The 20150-nt window shown below is 49.0% G+C and overlaps 1 protein-coding gene across 2 annotated transcripts in view; it reads left to right on the top strand.

The window, feature by feature from the left end:
- The first annotated feature begins 425 nt into the window (after positions 1-425).
- The window catches only part of MLPH (melanophilin), a 29525-nt gene continuing 9800 nt past the window's right edge, over positions 426-20150 (top strand). For both annotated transcript variants that reach the window (XM_076342061.1, XM_076342062.1), the window contains exons 1-10: positions 426-681; positions 4806-5027; positions 5250-5386; positions 7851-7889; positions 9004-9098; positions 10143-10271; positions 11679-11874; positions 13218-13378; positions 17344-17427; positions 19130-19321. In XM_076342061.1, the coding sequence (XP_076198176.1) occupies positions 572-681; positions 4806-5027; positions 5250-5386; positions 7851-7889; positions 9004-9098; positions 10143-10271; positions 11679-11874; positions 13218-13378; positions 17344-17427; positions 19130-19321 (1365 nt within the window). In that variant the 5' untranslated portion in view covers positions 426-571. The remainder of the gene's footprint in view (positions 682-4805; positions 5028-5249; positions 5387-7850; positions 7890-9003; positions 9099-10142; positions 10272-11678; positions 11875-13217; positions 13379-17343; positions 17428-19129; positions 19322-20150) is intronic.

Genomic DNA, 20150 nt, shown 5'->3' on the forward strand with positions numbered 1-20150 from the left:
GAAGAGTGAGCCGGGGAGCGAGCAGCAGGAGAGCAGAGGCTGGTGGTGGGGCAGGACCCACTGTGATGGAGCCGGTCTCCCGGGTGTGCAGGCACAGCTCCTCCCGGAGATGCTCAGCCCCCTCCCAAACCCTGTGGCCTGCCTTCCCCCGGGGAGGCGTTTGAAGGTTTCGTTTGATTCACACACCCTGCATAAAGCAGGCAGCTAATCTGAGAATAAACTTCTCCTTTAACTCCAGCCAGGCGGACGAGGTCTGGAGCTGCCTGCAGCTCTGGGCAGGACCCCGGGGGAAGGCAGAGCTGCCCGCCCGGGTGACGGGGAATCCCTGCAGCAGATAGGCGCCACGCCAGTCCTGCTTGCTGCCCGCCTCCACAGGCAGGCTCGCCCAGCAGACCGGCTGCAGTGCTGCCAGGAGCCAGCTTGCCTGCCCACAGCTCTGCCTTTGCCTGTTTATAGGGGCAGCCACGGAGGTGGGGCTGAGCTCTTCCCCCTCCGTCAGCATCCCAGGGTACAGGAGAGTGAGCGCTCAGGGTAGTGAGTAACAGGACTGGGTTCAACTCGCCGGGACGAGATGGGGAGGAAGCTGGACCTCTCCAAGCTAACCGATGAAGAGGCCAAGCATGTTTGGGAAGTCGTTCAACGGGACTTTGATCTGCGGAAAAAAGAGGAGGAACGGCTGGAGTGAGTATCTGCTCTCTGGACCGCGAGGTTGGGTACAAGCAAGCTGTAGCCGTAGATCCCTGTGCGTCCTGTTGCATATGGGTTGTAGGAATAAAGCAACGCATTGAGGAGGAACAGCCAGGACCTGGCTGTTAAAATCAAACCCAGTGGTTAATAGATTATGTTATCAGTGGCAAGGTGACGCATTCAGGCTGCAAAGGTGCAAACTGGCGCCATGCCATCGGCAGTGACGCGGATCGGTGTCACTACGACAGTTTATGGGGACAAATATCTGGCCCCTGCTCAGGAAATGCCTTTGTGGGGCTTGACACTAGCGTGGCTCTCACAGGGAGACCTTACCTTGGAGCAAAGGATGGGATTTAATCATAGAATCATAGAATAGTTTGGGTTGGAAGGGACCTCTAAAGGTCATCTAGTCCAACCCCCCTGCCGTGGGCAGGGACATCTTCAACTAAATCAGGTTGCTTGGCTCCCTTGCTTTTGTTTCATATGGTGATTCTCGTGCGTTTAGGACAGGAGAGGTATTCAGTGATTCAGTGGGTCCTGGGAGTCCACAGACTCCTGAAAGATCCTGGAAAAATAACTGAGAGGAGTAGTAAACCTGTTGTAGTAGCCTTAAATATGCTATACAGGGGGCCATGCTGTTCTGGGAAAGTTTTAAGGGGCCACAGATTGCGAAAATATTGAAAATCACTGGAGCAGCAAATGGATGTATAGGGCATTTGACAAAAGTGCTGTTTAAAAAATGTTCAGTCAGATTAGATTAAATTTTGAGCATGAGGAGTTGTGGGTTTTTAGGCCTTGTTCATTACCTATATCAGGCATTGAACTTAATAATTTCTTAACTTTATTTCAAGAAGCTGCAGCATCCCTGTTCAGGGTCTGGCCATGTTCTTGTTATTATCCCGATGGGATGGCCTGCACTCCCAGGCCGGGTTTGGGCAGTGCTGCACCCCCACCGAGCCCTCATACGCTCCTAGCTCCAAATGTTGTGAGCCAGGGCTAGTTCCAATGGCACAGTATTGCTCTAGGGACCATAAGCTCGTTGGTTCCTCTATCAGACCCCAAGGAAAAGGTGTGGGGTGAGGGTCATCCTTCTTCATTTGGGATATCTGCATCTGAGCTGTCGAAGCATCCCCCGAAAGCTTGCTGTCATGGGTTTCCATGAAAGGTTGCATGGGACCCTCTCCGTTTACACCATTAGCCATGAGAAGCTCTCAGTCACATATTTTTGAACCTCCTGATTATTATTTTGCCTAAGAAAACCCAGCCTGTGTGGGAGGTAGAGATAATTCCGTATCATCGTCTACTGCCTTCCTCTGCTGGTAGCTCTGAAGTACAGGATGGAGACCAGACAAGGGTGTTTAAAAAAATTATCACCCTGGAAAGGGTGAATATCTGCCTTGTGATGGATCTGAGCTCTGCCTGGAGGAAGGAGGTGGGGATTCATGTTGCTGTGCCCTGCAGCAAAGAAGTGGGCAAGGTGAATTCCTTACTTACTTGACCTTGGTGCCAGACTGGCTTATCTGGGTCCGCTCTGATGCCCAGGAGGCTCCCAAATTGAGTGCCCTGGTATGAGAGGTGCAAGAGGGTGTGCAGGATAGGGGGAAGGTCTCAGGATGCTTCTACCCTGCTGCTGTCTCCCCTAAGCAACGTTCCCTTTGTCCCAGCAGTCCTGGGTTGTTGTTTTTTTAAATTTGCCATTTAATCCTGCCCTGCTGAGGGCTGGCATTAACCCAGCAGTGCCTGGCACTGCCCAAGTCTCTAGGGTAGAGCACGTTACCTGATCTGAGGCTTGGTTACCTCTCTCCGCAGGCTCAGCCACAGCCAAGTCCATCCATTAGATATTTCTGTAATACCTGGCATAGACCAGACCACCAGTCTGGGAAAGTCTGCCACGCTCCTGCATACCGGACACGGAGCTACGTGAGCATTTTCTGCCTGTAACAAGCTGAGACATGATGTGAGGTTATGGGAGACCCTGCAGCCATTCACCCTGCTCCCTGTGCTCTGACCATCCTCATTTGCTTTTTTATTCATTTGCTTTTCTATTCACTGGGCTTGTCTCAACCTGCAAGCCTTGAAGAAATGTCCCCCGCCAGCTTGGTCATCTTCTCCCCTTTCTGCTACTTCTCTGTGTTTTCTTTTTGGCAGAAGCTATTCACCCACAACAGACAAAGGCTTCAGCTGGCCAGAAACTGCACAACCATGCAAGGGTAATGCTTTGCCCAAGAAATTAAAAACTGGCCACTTTGTGGGGGCTCTCCCTGCTTCTTTCCATAAACATCCCTGCCAGCAACCCCCTGTTTTTGGAATGGCTCGCCTGGAGCTCAGCTGGACCCCGCTGAAGTTTGGCATCCCACCACCGCTGATTTATTCTGCCGTGAGCAGAGCGGAGAAAGGACTGGCTTGCACTCCTGCCAGCGAGAGGAGACAAGACGCATGCAGTTCCTTCAAGTTTTAATCTGGTTTGGCTGAGACTTGCCCTTCCTTCGGCAGGTCTCGTGGACAAGGGAGGGGAGGTAAAAGGATCCAACCAGTCTCTGGGAACCAGAAAAAGCAGTCTGGTGAAAGATGGGATCCTTCTGGAAACAGCCTGAGCATGGGGTGGAAAAGGAGCACTGAGCCCAACCCAAGGGTTTTCTATTTGGGGGTTTGTTTTTAGTAGTCACATATAAATTTACTGCTGGACATTTGCACTAGGTCATTCGAAATACTGCTAGGATGGTGAACAGCTGAGTATAAAAACTAGGTGCCCAGTTCAGTCTTTATACTGATTTTTTATGTGTCCCAGATCCTCAGTTAATGCAAGTTGGTATCACTCCAGTGTAACAGCAAACACAGCCTGGCATGCTGGCAGTGAGCTGGCGATAAGTCTTCCCCAGAAAAAATGAGAGCTGATCCCTAATGTGCAAACTGATTTGGTTAAACAGAGATTAGCTTGATTTACATTCATGTAGTTCCCACCACCAGCCACATCGCTGCTCCCATGGATGTCCCAGCACCACGCTGCCATGCCAGTAAGGCTCCTGCTGCGGTCACCCCGCTGTCAGCCCGTCTCCCCAGTGCCTGGAGGGCACCGGAAGCATCACCAGAAGCCTCGTGGTCCACGCTGTACTCCTGAAGCAGCCTCCAGACCTGATTGCTTGGGGTTTTTGGCCCAGGCTGACTTCTGCTCTGGAAAATGCAGATTCCTATCCCTGCCTAGACAGAAAACAACCTTCTAGGACCTTTCCTACAAGTCAAATATTGCCTCTCAGCCATAGCCCCAAAGGCAAACATACCTGAGGTAGCGTGTGGCATGGAGAACAAACAGAAAGCCTTTGGGTAGCGCAGGGGGCCCCTGCTGGCTCGGCAGATGTTTTAGGTGGCCCTAGCTGTCGCTGGGGGTTCAGCCTCGCACAGGCACCTTCTTGTGTGGGGACCTGCTCTAACAGCCGGGTCTGGATAGTGAAGAAAGCCCATAGTGATGGAGTTCCAGGAGAAGGTGCTCTTGGAAAGCGCTCACGTTGGCTAGGCTTTCATGGGACCATCATGAGCATCTCCTCCAGTTGCTGTCCTCTGAACAGCCAGGACCTCATTGCACATCACTTCTGCCCTTAATAAAAGTCTCTGCTGAATTTAGCACTGAAGGACTAGATCAAAACCCCTTTTAATCCTTTTTAATCTCAGATTGCTTTTTTTTTTTTAAACTGAGAATTCCAGAAAGCTTTTAATTCCCAGCTGGACTTCAGGATCAAAGGTTGTGTTGGGTTGGGATGCAGCCAAAGACTTTGAGAAGACCCACTCTCCTGAGATTCCTGGGATTTATGATCAATACCCTGTGAAGCAAACAAGACAGGTTTTGGCACAATCAAATCTAATCTTAAATTTAACAGCAGCAGATCCTAATGTATAGTAACCTGCCCTGAATCTGCAGCCCACTTCTTCGTTCAGCTTATTTAACTCATGATATGTTATTTACTAGATTTGCCCTACAGCTGTTTCCACAATCTGCGGGACTCAGGATGTTCCCTAGAAAATCATTCCTGAAATGATGGAAGCGTGATGGGGTTTGCCATGTGAAAGTTTGCAGTGAAGTGCTAACAAAACCAAGTTCCTGTGTTTTGGGATGTTTTCTGCAGGGAGCTGAAATGCAAGATTGACCAGGAGAGCAGCAAGAGAGAGTTTCTGATGAATCAGTCCCACCTCAACGAAACCCACTGCATCCACTGCCTCCAGCCCTTCAAGTTCCTGCTGAACAGCAAGCGACAATGCCTGGACTGCTGCTTCTACACCTGCAAGAACTGCAGCCGCTACAACAAGAAGGAGCAAGGTTGGGTCTGCGATCCCTGCCGTATCTCCAGGTACCACTCCTGCGATGGAGGGCAAGGGGCAAGGCGAGCCTCGGTGCTGAGGCTCAAGAAGAGTCACCCAAACTCAGCTTCCCTTTATGTTGGTTGGAAACCAATTATGCCAGTTAGAAAACAGGCTGTGTTTTTGTTAAGAGACAGTTTCTGGGTGAGGGTCTGGTCACCATGAGCATGGCGGGGCTGGCTCACCTGTATGTGCACCCTCTCTTTGGGCAGGATAATGAAGATCGGTTCCCTGGAGTGGTACTATGAACATGTGCGATCCCGTTTCAAGAGGTTTGGAAGCGCCAAAGTGCTGCAGTCCCTCTACGGCAGGCTGCAGCCAGGGCAGGGGGTGAACTCCACATTTCTAGGTGAGGAGGAGCACGGGGGTTTCTCCTGCCCTGCTGCATGCAGGCATTGGGATGCACCAAGTGAAGAACATCAGCATTGATGCCACTCTGAGTGCCATGTGGTTTCGAGACCATGCAAAACATTTTGGGGAGGAAGCAGAGGTTCAGAGTGGTGTGTTCATACTGGGAGCAGCAGGGCAGATGTTCTTGGTGGACTTTTTTCCTCTGTTAAGGTTTAAGGTTTTACCACAGACTTGAGAATATCTCGTGCTTAGTTTTAAAAGTCACATGTCCTTCAGTTTGTAAGTATGTAAGGGTTGTAGCTCTTGGTTTTCTTTTAGCTCTTTTCATCACAGGGAGAGCTTGTGAAATCAACCCAAGTTTAACCTGCAGGTCCAAAACATCCAGCTGGCTGGATGAAGCCAGCACTCATTTTTTCCCATCATCTAATAATTTTTACAGCCAATCTGATGATGCTCTGGCACTGGCAAAACTGTATCAAAATTATAGAATCATAGAATAGTTTGGGTTGGAAGGGAGCTCTAAAGGTCATCTAGTCCAACCCCCCTGCCGTGGGCAGGGACATCTTCAACTAGATCAGGTTGCTCAGAGCCCCGTCCAACCTGACCTGGAATGTTTCCAGGGATGGGGCATCCACCACCTCTCTGGGCAACCTGTGCCAGTGTTTCACCACCCTCAGCGTAAAAAATTTTTTCCTTAGATCTAGTCTAAATCTACCCCCCTTTAGTTTAAAGCCATTCCCCCTTGTCCTGTCGCAACAGGCCCTGCTCAAAAGTTTGCTGCCATCTTTTTTATAAGCCCCCTTTAAGTACTGATAGGCTGCAAGAAGGTCTCCCCGAAGCCTTCTCTTCTCTCGGCTGAACAACCCCAACTCTCTCAGCTTTTCTTCATAGGAGAGGTGTTCCATCCCCCTGATCATTTTCGTGGCCCTCTTCTGGACCCGCTCCAACAGGTCCGTGTCTTTCTTATGCTGAGGGCTCCAGAGCTGGATGCAGTACTCCCGGTGGGGTCTCACCAGAGCAGAGTAGAGGGGCAGAATCACCTCCCTCGACCTGCTGGCCACGCTTCTTTGGATGCAGCCCAGGATACGATTGGCCTTCTGGGCTGCGAGCGCACATTGCTGGCTCATGTCCATCTTTTCATCCCCCAGTACCCCCAAGTCCTTCTTGGCAGGGCTGCTCTCAACCCCTTCATCCCCCAGCCTGTATTGATACTGGGGGTTGCCCCGACCCAGGTGCAGGACCCTGCACTTGGCCTTGTTAAACCTCATGAGGTTCAGATGGGCCCACTTCTGGAGCTTGTCCAGGTCCCTCTGGATGGCATCCCGTCCCTCTGGCATGTCAACTGCACCACTCAGCTTGGTGTCATCTGCAAACTTGCTGAGGGTGCACTCAATCCTGCTGCCTATGTGGTTGATGAACATATTAAACAGTACTGGTCCCAGTACGGACCCCTGCGGGACACCGCTTGTCACCAATCTCCATCTGGACATTGAGCCATTGACCACTACCCTCTGGATGCGACCATCTAACCAATTCCTCACCCAAATTAGTGAGTTACCTGTCACCATAGCTATGATCTTCAGAACTTTATAGATCTTTAGTATTTCTGAGATTGGTCTGATACTGCATAAATACATGCTGAAATCTGTTGTTAATATGGTATTATTTACTGGGTAGCTGTTAGTTGCCATCCATACAACTGCTGCACTGCTTTGTCTACTGCCTTTGAAAATCAATGTGGATTTTATTTCCATCTTGAGGAGCCACAGAGAAGTTTGCACAAATACCATAGACATGAGCTGATTCAACTGGTCCAATAGTTCTTTTATACAGACAACTCATGGCAGAAATATCAGAAAAAGCGTGGAGGGTAGTGGCATTGAATATAAAATTAATGGACTGAGAGACAATTTATGCCGCGTTCAGTCTGAAAAATGCATCAGACCACACAGAAAGGACAATCCGAGAGAAAACCAAACCAAGCATGAGGATAACAGTGCTTTAGGCTTCTTTAAATTGAGATTCTGGTGTCTTTTTCAAAAAGAGATGATTTTGTTGTTATTACTTCATTAACACCAGTGAATTGGCTTGACCGTTGAACAAGCACGAATCTCCTTGTGGGACGTATCTCTGGTTGCAGGAGGTACAGCAGAATGACGTGAGACCATTGCATTTTGTGTGGCCATCTGCTCTTGGCTGTGCCTTCCCCTGATGCTGCACTCCCAGGTGTGTTGCATCAGGACTGTGGAAGTGGTAACAATAAGCTCTTTGACTTTTAAAAGTCAAGTCCTGTCTCCAAGTGCCTGGTTTTTTTCTCTCTAAAGAGCCTTTTTGATGATTGTGCCTTGTGATGGCTAGAGAATGAGAACTCCAGTTAACCATGGCTCTGAGGCTTGTTTTCTGCAAGGTACCTGGAAAAAAAATGCTTATTTATTTTTCCCACCATTTTTCTTTTCATTTAGGTCTTCATGACAGAGTTTACAGCCTGCCAGACATTAACAGTAAGTAAAAAAGAGAATTGCAGCATGTGGCTTGCAGTTCAAGAGAGGTTTCTGATGTCTTTTTCTCTTCACACCCTCTGGCTATGGGCACTCCAGCGCGGTTTGGTGTGACTGGACCAGGGAGGACATCTCTCCACTGTGGTGGAGGTGGACTGTAATGCTCATCTCTTGCACTGCGGTACACCTTGGGGTCTCCAAGGGTAGACTCGGATACAACAGGGCTTTTAGCTACATGCCAGACTTGAAGCTTGCAAGTAATCTCATCATCTCAATGCACCTATGTCATACGCTTAAAGCTGGCCATATTCTTAAGGAACCCACTGAATTCGGGACTTCAGGTTGCGTTCCTTAGGAGCCCTTGCAGGAAAGATTCACTGCACCTTGCCATTTGCTATAGGAAAGAGCATTTTGCCTACCTTGACTTTGGACTTGGTCTGGCATTTGTGCTGTTCCAAATGTACTGCTGGGCTTGGCAGCGATCTGGGTACAGATGGGGACCCAGAAAGGAACGGGTCACTGATAGATAGCAGAGTAGCTGATGGGAACCAAGAATAGCAGAAGCAGAGCCATGTTGGGCTGAGCTGTAGTGCTTTCAAACACTGGGGTCACCCGGGTGGGCCTTGGGGTGCTTTCTGTGGTGCAGGTGCCCTTCATCTTGCTGCGGTGGTCACTTCCACATCTGTGATGGTACACAGCTGAAAGGGAAAGCAATGAGAGGCCAGCCCAGCTTTTGCAAGATCAAGTGCTAAGAGTGGGTATCTGCAGTGTTGCCTGGGAACTGCACCCCAAAGAGCTTCTACCCTACAGACTTAGACTGTGGTCACTGCGTGCCAGCTGCAGCACTGGGGCTACCTTAAGATGTCCCTGTCCTTTTCCCATCCTTTGTCCCCTTCCCTTTACTTGTGCAACCTACTGGCCATGGTATAGTATGCAAAAAATTAAAAAAGAAAAAAAAATTTTGGGAGGTATTTCTAATCTGGACCTTTTCACCCCATACAAGAAACATGGCCTCACCTACAGATGTATTGGTGTGACCACCATGGTGGGGACTTACCTCCCGCAGGAACGGGGTGCAGGAGCTGCCCATACACAGCGTGTGTTGTCTCCCCTCCAGGTGAACGCCAGCTCCTCACCAGCAGTGGCACTGGGGATGACAGTGATGACGAAGATGATGTCCTTTGTGGAGCTGAAGCAGAGTGCTACAGCAGAGTAAGTGTTTCATTCTGTGGCCCCTTCTGCCTCGCTCTGTGCCTTCAGCTGCTGCTGGCCTGCCTTGGGTGGTGGTGGTGATGGTGGTGGCTTTCTGTGCCACATTCAAAATGGGGCCTTTCTCTCTGTTTTCCTTCTCTAAGATGAGCCCCTCTCCCAGTTTGCGTAGAAACAACCAAGTAGGTAAAATCACAAATACTTGTCCTCTGAAAAAGAGACCCACTCTTGACACTCAGGAAGTCCCTAATTAACATAAAAGTCCCAGCTCCTACCCATATAATGAGAACCCACCTGGTTTTTTACTAGAAGAAGAGATACCTGGTAGAGTAGCAAAGCACAGCTGGGTTCATGATTGAGTTGTCTCCTGGGTTTTTCTGGGACTATGTGTTTGGATTGAAATGCAGATTAAGAACCCTGATGGAAAGTGTATTTATCCCTGCAGCATGTGTGAAATCTTCTGGTGTGTTTGAAATGCTGGCACAGTTACTTACACACTGTTATATACACACCATCTCAGCCTGCGGCTATGGGTACGTGCTGCATTTCACACACTTGATACTTCATTTTGATCTGCTTCTGAAGTCTTAGAGGTTTGTCCAACCTGCTCCTGACCCAAGGCAGGTCTGGACACATCTGCCCACAGCATCCTTTCTCTGAAAACACGGAGATGCTTCAGGACTCAAAAGCATCTCCTGGATCTCTCTCTGAGCTGTAACCTGGCTCAGCTTTCCCGTAGTGCCTTTATAAACCAGGACAGAGCTTCTCACTCTCTGCTTGTGGCCACAGTCCTGATCCAGAGACTGTGGAAATCAGGAACCCACTTTTCCTTGATGCCAGCATAAGCACACACTGCCCTATACACCTGGCTCCCTGCAAGCAGGACAACGTTGGATCCAAATTTTCTATGCAAAAAGCAGGAGCCTTGCTTTGGGCTGTGCAGACTCAGGCAAACAAAGGCGACAAGGGCCCTCCCTCCCCCTTTTTTCAAGGTCAACTGTGTTTTATGGTGAATTTTCCTTTCTTGCACTTCCTATGCTGACTAAGATGCGCAAGACAAAGCGCCTGCTGTCTGTCCATCCCTTTGATTTTGAACTGGACTCGGAGTACTCTGCTCAGTCTCGCCGCCAGTCTGTGCAGCTCTCTCCAGCAGCCAGCAGCCCGGATGCTTTCCAGGTACTGGGAGAGTGCTGGGGGGTTCCTTTCCTCTCTTCTTCCTCCTTGCTACCTCTGCTACCTCCTCCTTCAGCTGGTTTTGAGAGGCAATGGTGCCGATCTTCACTTCCCATAGCCCTGCATGCTATCTCTTCTCCCATTTCAAGTCCTTTGCCTCAGGCTGAGTCAGGAGTAGGACATATGACTGAAGCAAGGATGAATGGTAAGATGAGCTAGCAAGAGGCTCTGCAGACAACAGCTTTCTTGTGTTGTCCCAAGGCTATGGGACACCCTAGTTTCCAGCGAGCTTTTGGAAGTTCAGTGCTCAAGGGATGAAATGAAACCACACTCCTCTCCCATCATCCCGTCTGGTTTGGGGCTGGTTTTGCTGTGTGGTGGCATTGGGGATGTAGTTGGCTGGTAGCTTCATGGGACACACTACCCTTCTGAGATTGAGATGAATCCTGCAGATCCAGCATGACTGCAGGGACGGCACCTGCAGGGTGGGGATCCCCATCAGTCAGAGGGGAGAACTTGGGAGAACAAAAACTGCATGAACACTGGTTATTTCTATATAGGAGACTATATGTGTGTTAGTGTCAGGAGCTCCTGACCAGGAGTAACAGGACCCACAGGCAGCTTTAGCCCCAGCAACTGCAGTGAGCTGCGCCCTGTGATCCCAGCAAGGGCTTGGGGTCAGCCATCCCCAACTTCCAGCTCTGGGGAGCAATGTAGACGGGGCTGCCCTGGATGTGGCAAAAGGTTTTCCAGCCTGAGGTGCTTCAGATCAAGCTTTTTGGGCTGCTCCTGTTTGCCTTTCCTGTTGAAATTTCACTTTTAAAACATTAAACAGCTCCTTCTTCCTTCTAATGATACTGTGATACTTTAAACTCTATTCCTGGGTAGAATTAGGATGTGCTGAGATGTGTAACAAAGGCTTTAAAAAAAAATTCACACCATTCCACATAAATTGATAAGAATTTGAGGTAAACAAGTAGATTCATTCTTTCTTTATCTAAGCCCATCGTTATGCAGCAGAATTCAACTTGAGTCTAGGGAGGACTGGCTTCTGTCGAGATCATCCTAATTGGACTTACTGATTGCAGATTATTTGAGGGGCAGAAGGTGGCTGTTGTTTGAATAAGAGAAAGGGCATGGTGTTTTAAATGACTAGAGCTTTTTGCAGCCTAGCTGAAGGGACTACTACTTCTCGTAAAAATTAACAGTGCCCCCTGGCAGTGATGAGAAGTATTGCTCAGGGTTCATCAGCAAGATAAATAAGGCTTTAAAATGGATTATTAGGAATTGGCATTATAAAAGGTCAGTCCATGCATGTATTGGAGGATAAAGCTAGGAGCTGTTAGCGAAGGTCATGAGAGGCAGGGAGTCCTCATGGGCAGCTGCTCAGCAGCAATCCTCATCTCTCAGTCCTACCCAGATTTCCCCAACTCAGCTAAAGATGCCTCCCAGAAGGAGTCCAGGATCGCGGAGGCGGATCTGGTCTTCCACCACGTCTTGCAGGAACAGGGATCAGGTGTGAGCCCTCCGGAGCAGCACTTCAGCACAGAGGTTCATCTCACCGTCAATTCACAGAGAAGGAGCCTGGAAAGAAATGTAAAACCTGGTAGGTGTCTCTGGCCAGGCTCCTCTTGCATCTTGGGGAAAAGTGGCTGCAAGAGTTGGACCAAAATGAAAATGTCTTTGATTGTTTTGAACAACCTCAAAGCCACTAAAAGGCTGGAGTGTCAAGACAAAATATCCATCTGCAAAAGTGATTTTTTTTTTCATGAGAGAATTGGCTGAAGTTACTTGGTTGTAATGGGCTGGTTTTGTCCCCAGCAAACTCATTTCTCAAAGCCAGAAGGATTGTTCTTTAAGGTGTCCAGCCCTTTCATATCTGGAGGTCTTGTCCAGAGTAAGAACTAGGTACAATCAAATGACATTACTAGAAGCCAGTCTAGAAACAATGGGATGTGTTTCCTGCAGGCAGTGACAGATGAATTGAACTCCTTGCCAAAGGATGTTGGAGGTGCAGAAATTTTAGAGTTTTAAGGGGACTTGAACTGGAGTAAGACTGGACAAGAACTGGAGGCAAGCACTGGGGGTTGCTAAGTAGCATCCTTGTAGCTGGGCAGGGTGCACCGGCAGGCTGCATGACCTGTGGTTTTGTGAGTCTATAAATACCCTAGCAAATGACGGTGTAGAATTTGCCTTTTACTACTGTTGTTTTTCCTGCTGTGAGTGCAGAGCCAGAAGGGTTGGGTACTGGCTTGTGCACATGCAGCTGCAGAATATTTGTGTCCTTCTGGGTCGCCAACTGCTTGGTTGTATTTTCAAGTGCTTGATTTTCAGGGCACTAGGAAACACTGGGTAAACCTTACTGTGCACTGTTTAAATTCCTACTCTGAGCCCCTCTGGAGCAACATAGCAGCAGGGCCCCCTGGCTTGTTAATTCCATTTTCTCTCATTGTTTTTGTCTCATTTGAAATTCTCCTTTAAAAAGGAGAAAATCCACTCTTTTAAATGCTCTGTCCTAGACTGGTACCTCTCTAGCCTGGGATAAACATCTTCCAGCACCTGAACGATGCATGAAGGGCAGTGTTCAAACCTGTGCTCCAAAAAAACTGGGAAGGCAATAGCAGTTTTTGGTGAGGGGCCTGGCTGTTTGGGGCATGAGAGAGCAAGGATGATACTCCTTGTGCCCACTGCTATCTCAAGCAGCGCCGTGTGGGACCCTGCTGAGCTAAGTGCTGTGTGGCCACAGTGAATGGAGCTGCAGCCTTGCCCAGCATTGCCATCCTTAACCTTGGTCTCTCTTGCAGAAGCATCTCCTGCCAAAGGATAGAAAGCATGATTTGGAGAAGTGCTTCATTATTTTCTTGTCTTAAGGATGGGGCCGATGTCCAGGAAGTAACTCAGGGGTGTGAATCTCTTGTACCTTTGTGCTGAAGCCTTCTGTCTCCAAAGGCAGCCCCTGGAACGAGCAGCCCCGGTCCTGGTACTCTGCAGATATGGACACCTCTGACGAGGACATGAAGGGAGTCCAGTTCCCTGCCTACCCGCCCCACCACGTGAAACGCCGGAACAGAGCCTCCTCCCAGGAGAACCTCAGCCACTCTGGGAATCAGGTACCAAACAGCTGTTGAACCTCTTGTGAGACCAAGTCTGTGGCCAAGTCTCTCTTGCCATAAATGGCGCTTGTTATCCACGAGGTGCAGGACGGTGCAGGGTGGCTCAGAGGAGAAGAGAAGCAGTGGTGGCAAACCAATGTAGTCTCCCAGCCAGGATGCACAGGGGCAGTTTGGTGCCCATGCTTCCCCAAGTGGGTCCAAGAGGGAGCAGAGTGTATCCCAGATCTCTGTAGACTTGAGATCCCTCTCTCCTCCTCTTCAGCTCAGGAACTGAAGAAGCTGGGAGTGTAACCACTTTGCATTGCCAGAGCAATACAGCGAGCCTGTGGGATGACCTAGGAGCTGGCTCATCTAGGTGTGATGTCATGGTTGCGTGGCACTAGCAGGATGAATGCCCAGGCTATGTCCTGCCCTCCGTGTTGTGAGGGACCTGCCAAGGTGGTTGTGAAAGGGGAGCAGGGCTGAGAACTGTGAAGGTGTGTTTAAGGCTCCTTCATTCATTAAGGTGAGGAAGAATAGACTTTTCTCTGCACCGTTAGGATGATGCAGAAGTACTCTGGAGCTCTGTGCTTCTTCTCCCAGGTCCTCCTTCCAGCCTTTCCACTTTTATACCCGTGGCAAAGAGAAAATCAGGCACTGGTGCTTCACTCTGCCCACGCTGCTGTTGCAGTATCAAGCCTGCCTTCATTGCTGTTAATTTTCCAGCCTGTCCTTATTAATCTACGAGTTACCTATGGTTTTCTGTGTCCCCAAAAAGGCCCTCTTCAATTGAATGTGCCAGTGCTTTATGATCAGACCAAGGTTTGGAGAGGGATATTTAATGAGCATCAAGATCCTTTTCTTCCTTTGCAGTGTGTAGTGTTCCTGCCCCAGTAAGACTGGGTCAAGACGACCTGTCACGTATCTCTCCTGAATGATGATAATAGGGGGAACAGTCTAGAGAAGGGTGTCAAAAAGGCTGAGAGCTTGTGTTTTAATTGTCAAGCAAGGACCTGCAGTTCCTGGTGCCACCTTTGCAAATGGTGGGTGGTGGGAATCGTAAAAAGCATCCCTCAGGCCTCTTAAGCTGCAAAATGCACAGTGATGTTTGACTACACAGATACATGGGGAGAGCCCGCTGCTCGTTTCTGCTCACAGCTGGTAATTTTGCACGTCCTGGACCCCCTCTGGGTAATCAGTGGGGGGATCTGTAACCACAACCATCCCTCAGCACCACACTTCATGTGCCTGGGTAGGGAAACCTTTCCTTTGCCTTTTACTTCTCTCAGCACATGTTTTAATTAGTAAATGCAATTCCTTTTTCAGTCAGCGGTCAATGGAAGAACCCTGGCCTGGGTGTCCTTAATGAGGCCACGGTACGTTAAGCATGAAATGTGCACCGTGCTTTGCAGTGGGAAAATGGGGCCAAATTCCTACCAATGCTTCAGATGACTTCCTTCATCAGCTGGGCAAGCTCTCGCTTCAGGGCAGTCCGGCGTGCTTTGTGGTTTGCTCTGTCACACCAGTACGAAGGCTGCTGTGGAACCTTGTCACTCTAATGGTTCCGAGACATCTTCTCACTCCCAATTTAACCCCATTTGCTCTTATGCCAATATCGCTCATTAGCTTAAATAGCTCTTCATCCTTCCTGCCCTTTGTGCTGCTGATGGGTTTACGGCTAGCAACCACCCTCCCGCAGAGCCTTCTCCACGACCAGCAGGAAAAGACCCGGCTCTGTGCTGGACCATTAACTTCACAATAATGCACGCATGCATCACTGTCACCATTGGCCAAGGAGAGGCCAGGTACAAGCCCAAAGAAGAGAGAAGGCAAGAACATCCAGGTTTCAGTGCTAGCCAGCTCTGTTGTATTGGCAGAGCTGGAAGAGGTTCAGAAGAGGCTGGTGTCTATCCTCTTGTCCTGAGGTTGGAGGAGACAGAGGGGCTGAGGCTGGCAGGAGGGCAGAGACAGGCCACGAGGGATGTGGGACAGCGAGCAGCAGACTGCGTTGTCCTGAGCAGCAAAGCAGTGGCTCTTGAGCTGCTTACAGGCACTTGCTGGGTATGTCATGTAGCCATCATCAGGGCTTCTGTGATACCCCAGCCCCTCATGGGACATCCCAGGGGACAGCAAGGATGACTGAGTACAACTGGTCACCCTGTCGCTGCACTTCTCAGAGGCTGTGCCCTTTGGCGATTCAAGATGTTGGCCTGTGGTGTGTAGGGTCCAGAAGCATGTTTGTTAACCCCCGTTAACCCTGTATTGAATCCCATAGCCTGGCTTCAAAAGCAACATTTTCATGGTAGATCCCTTACTGGCATCTGAAGGTTTCAAGAGGTGGAGAGCTCAGTTCTTCGCCCTGCATCACTTTGACCCCAAAGATGAAAACTCTCTTTCCTAAAACTGATGTCCTCCTTATGGCCTGTGTTTTAAGTTTCTTTGCTTTAAATGTTTTACTACAGAGCAGCATTTGCCAGCCTTTGTTTTGCAGAGAGCAGTGCAGGGTGGTCCAGCCCCTGATGGGGAGGCACCCTAATGGGGTGACCATCATGCATTAAAACTAGCCTTGCTTGGGAAGGAGAACAAAAGCAAGCTCTTCAGCTCCTATCTTTGTGGCCCATCAACAGCAGACCGTGCATTATGCTCTGACCTCTCTGAACATCTGTGTTATGGTGGCACGGTGGTGCCGGGTGCTCAGTTCATCACCATCTCTTCCTCTGAAGCTGGTGGCCCATCACAGACTTCTCATTGTCACCAAGAGCGATGCAAGAGTCAGGCCTTAAACAATACCGAGAAACCACTTAAAGATGGATTGGATTGCTTCCTGCCTGTGGGTTTAATGCTGTTTAAAGATGCATTTAGTTCAGGACGGTAATTACAGCACTCTGCTCTCTGTAGTATCAGGTTTCCCTGACATCTTCCCTTAAGCAGATGCAATCTCTCCAAGCTGTTGTGAGGATCTAATTAATTGAACACTAGCAAGCACAAAAACTAAGTGAGAGGATGGAAATGTTATAAAAACAAAGCCAAGCCCTCGCATCTCTTTTTGTTACTGCATTTACTTATTGCATTTGCTGCTCATTCCCCTTTGAATGGGAGGCAGCCACTCAGAACAGCAGTGATGTGGGAGGTAGTGGTATAAAACGGGCAGTATTTCTCATCATTTGTGTTTTATTTGTTTGGATCAAAGGAGAAAGACTTTTTTAAAGAAAGCAAAACTTCAATTTCTAAAAGGGGGGGGGGGGGGAAGCTTCCTTTAATGTTTTCAGTGATTTAACCACAAAAGTTTGTCTTGCTTTTGAGCATAGAAAGTAACTTCTCTTTGATTTTCAGGATTTTGTCTGTCTTTCTCTTCTCTTCTCTCCATGCCCCTTTTTTCAGTTGGAAGAGTGAGGGAGAAAAGAGGGGCAAGCATCTTGGTAAATCAATGCATGGAGAAGTCAGAAAATTTCAAAGTGTGTGGGGGAAACTTTCAGTTTTAGTTTTTCTATCTGGAATTTTTCATGGGAAATTCTTACCTTCTTCCCTCTTCCTTTCCAGCACTGTATTGGCAGGGGGATGATGAGGTAGTAGCTGCTTGAAAAACATGTTAGTAGGAAGTGAAAATTGATGTTGACTTGAATTTGGGGCAGCATGCGAATGATGGCAAGATAGATGGCTTTGTTACAGCCTGGTGCTTTTGTCTGGACAAGGTGTCAGTGAAGTGGTTTTATGCTCACTGCGACCGATGCTTTGGTGGGAATTGCGGTGTGCTGGGTACTCAGCATTGCTTTGAGTTTTCCAGATTCGAGGAGAGGCTGTGCACCTCCTGGAGCTCTTCAGGGTATCCAGGGCCATTTTTTTAAGACATTATTTTTTAACGTCTTTTAACTCAGCCCACTTGCTGCTTGCTTTCTTCTGCTGGTTGCACTGCTTTCTCACTGTCCTGGCAGCGATGGCTGGTCTGTTCTCTACTCCTTTTCTCTCTCTCTCCTTTCTTCTAGATTCATGAACTCAACAAACGCATGTCCGCAATCGAACGCATGCTGAACCGCTTGGAGGAAAAAATCCTGGTGCGCCCTGATGAGGTAACCAGGCAGAGCCGGGGCACTCTCTCTGCAGGGAGATAGCACAGGCTGTGATGGTCCCTGCCCCTTGTCATTGGAGGGGCTGCTCTGAAACAGCCGGCATTGCAGGGAGAAAGCCAGATAGACAAAATGGCTCAGGTTATTTGATTTTACTCCTCTGTTTTGGCCTTGGAGGCTCTTCTCTAGGTTCAGAAAACATCTGCACAGGACAGAAACAGAAGCAAATTTAACCCATGGCATTTAGGCTCCCGTGCAAGCTAGTGCTTTCTTTGCCCCTTCTGCACAAGGAAAATTGGGTTTCAGGTTGATACTCTATGAAATGCTAATTTCAGGAGTATTGTTAAGTGGGTGTTGGTACATCCACAGAGCTGTGACAGCTCATTTGAAATCATGGGAGAATCAATTGGTACATATAAGGAAGTCACCTGGTTATTGTGAATATGAGATCTGAGTCAAGAAGGATTGCCGTATCTCTTCTGAGCTGCCCTTGTCTTACCACGCCATCAAGCTTGGAAGAAAGCAGCTAAATTAAGTTAAACCTGAGCAGCGATGTAGAATCTGTGAATACTTAGGTCACTCAACATTGATTTTGGGTCTCTAATTTTAGGCCATGTACTCTTCTTTTCCTTCGTGTGAACCCATCACCATGAGCTGCTCTGGCGGCTAATGGCTCAGTAGAACGGACAGTGATAATTACAGAGAAGTTCCCCAGGCGTAAATGAAACAACGCAATTTCTTCTTTTTTCTAAAATTCATAATGGAGATGGCCATGTCTGTAACCATTGAGTGTTTCTGTCAGTAAATCTGACCAAGGGAGTAGGAGACATGCATGTTTGCAGGTTCCCATGCTTTGTTCCTATGTCTAGGGCAGATCAGAGTAGAGGCAATGGGTCTAAACTGCTGTGGGACAGGTTGAGGTTAACTATTAAGAAAAGCTTTCTAGCAGAAAGGATAGCAGAGCCTGGGAATAGGTTGCCTGGAAGAAAGATTGCCTGCTGCAGATGCCGTTGTTCAAGGTCATTAAGAACAGCTTAGACAAAAACGCCTCAGGTATGACACAGATAATTGTGTTCCCATCTTAACGCAAGGGACAGAGAGTTCAGTAACTTCTGGAGATCCCTTCCAGCGCCTGGGAGTTTAATAGGATTCTTCTGCAGGTACCATGAATTGTACCTAATAACAGGGCTGGGTGGAAATATGCCACCTATCCTGCAGGAAAATTTGCTGCATCTTTTCTCATCGCAAATAAGATTACCTAGAGGCTCCATGGCTGCTTCCCTCACCCTGGTGGACCATGTCTTTGGGTCACTGTGATTCCTAATGAAAATAAGGTGATTTTTGGCCACAAATCCCCCATGCACACCTTTTTAAGGGGGGGGAGGCAATTTTCCACAGGGAAAAACAAGCAAGTTCTGCATATGGGGAAAATGGATGGGAGGTTCTTTAGATCAAGAGTTTGTAGTCCTCGGGATGGGGCTGGAGTGCAGCTCGCTGGGCTCTGCTGCTCCCCTGAGCGGTCTGGCTGCCACTTGTGAAAATGGATGTGGAGAGGGGGCTTGAAGTCCCCTTTGCAAAGTCCATCTGTGGTAGCACTCCTCGAGCTCCTCTGCTGGCCAGTCTTGGTGAGTGTGTCTGGACCTGGGCATTCCCCATTGTCCACCACAGGAGACCCTTACACAACTCCCTTCTTCTGCTCCTTCAGCCTCCAGCCTCAGAGTCCCAGCTTGACCTCAATGCTGAGGAGGAGGAGTTGAAGAGGAAGCTGGAGGAGTTGGCTAGCAACATCAGCGACAAAGAAGTCTCTTCTGAAGAAGAGGAGTGTGAAGAAAAGAAGAGAGTGAAGAAGCCAGAGATGAGTTCCTCCAGTGATGACATGGCCAGAGATGCTCAAAAGGTAATCTACGTCCCGCTTCCCGTACCGTTCTGGGCTCCATCTGCAGTTCCTTCTGCTCTCAGCGGTTTATGGCTTGTGATAATGCGACTCTTCTTCCGTCCCACACCTCCACCTCGATGCCTCCCAGAGCTGTCTGGCTCAGCTGCCTGCTTAAACAGTGTATCAAGGGATAGGGAAGTCCCACGGTGTTGGATCTGGACCTTTGTCCTTGTAGGCTCTCCCAGTCTCATCCAAGAGTCAAAAGTAAAGTCTCTTAGAGGTCTTGCAGGCTACTGCCTGTCAGGGAGAGGTACAAAACTTCCACATCTATTTAGAAGAGTTGTCTCAGGATCTGAATGTCATTATGGAGGAGAGAGTCCTGGGGTGGGAGGAGACCTCGGTGATGATTTAGTACTGGCAGCATTTGTCAGGCACCTGCTACAGCTTAAAACGTCTCTTTCAGACCTGTCAGTGCTCCTGCCCTGGGCAAGGGACTCCCAAAATCCCTGGTCCCACTTTCACTCTGTCAGGTCAGCATCTCCTGTACTTACAGCACTGTACTGGCTCCTGTCCCCTACTCAGTGGTGGGTGATCTGTGGGGACATGGGTCAGGGAGAGAAGGAGGGATCACAGCGTCTATGCAGCCCCATTCCCATCACCCCAGAGGGTCCCTCATCCCCATGGCCCACTGCAGCTCTGATTTATCCCCCTGCCTGCTGGGTGCATTTTGGAGATCTGCTTTTCCCCTGTGTATCCCTGTGGCAGGGCTGGAGAAACGTTTGTTTGTGTGCAGCCTTGCACGGGAGAATTGCTTCCGTGGCTGGAGAGTGAGAGCATACAGAGGTGCTGG

The sequence above is a fragment of the Aptenodytes patagonicus genome, chromosome 6 (assembly GCF_965638725.1).
Source record: "Aptenodytes patagonicus chromosome 6, bAptPat1.pri.cur, whole genome shotgun sequence".
Classification (NCBI taxonomy): Eukaryota; Metazoa; Chordata; class Aves; order Sphenisciformes; family Spheniscidae; genus Aptenodytes; species Aptenodytes patagonicus.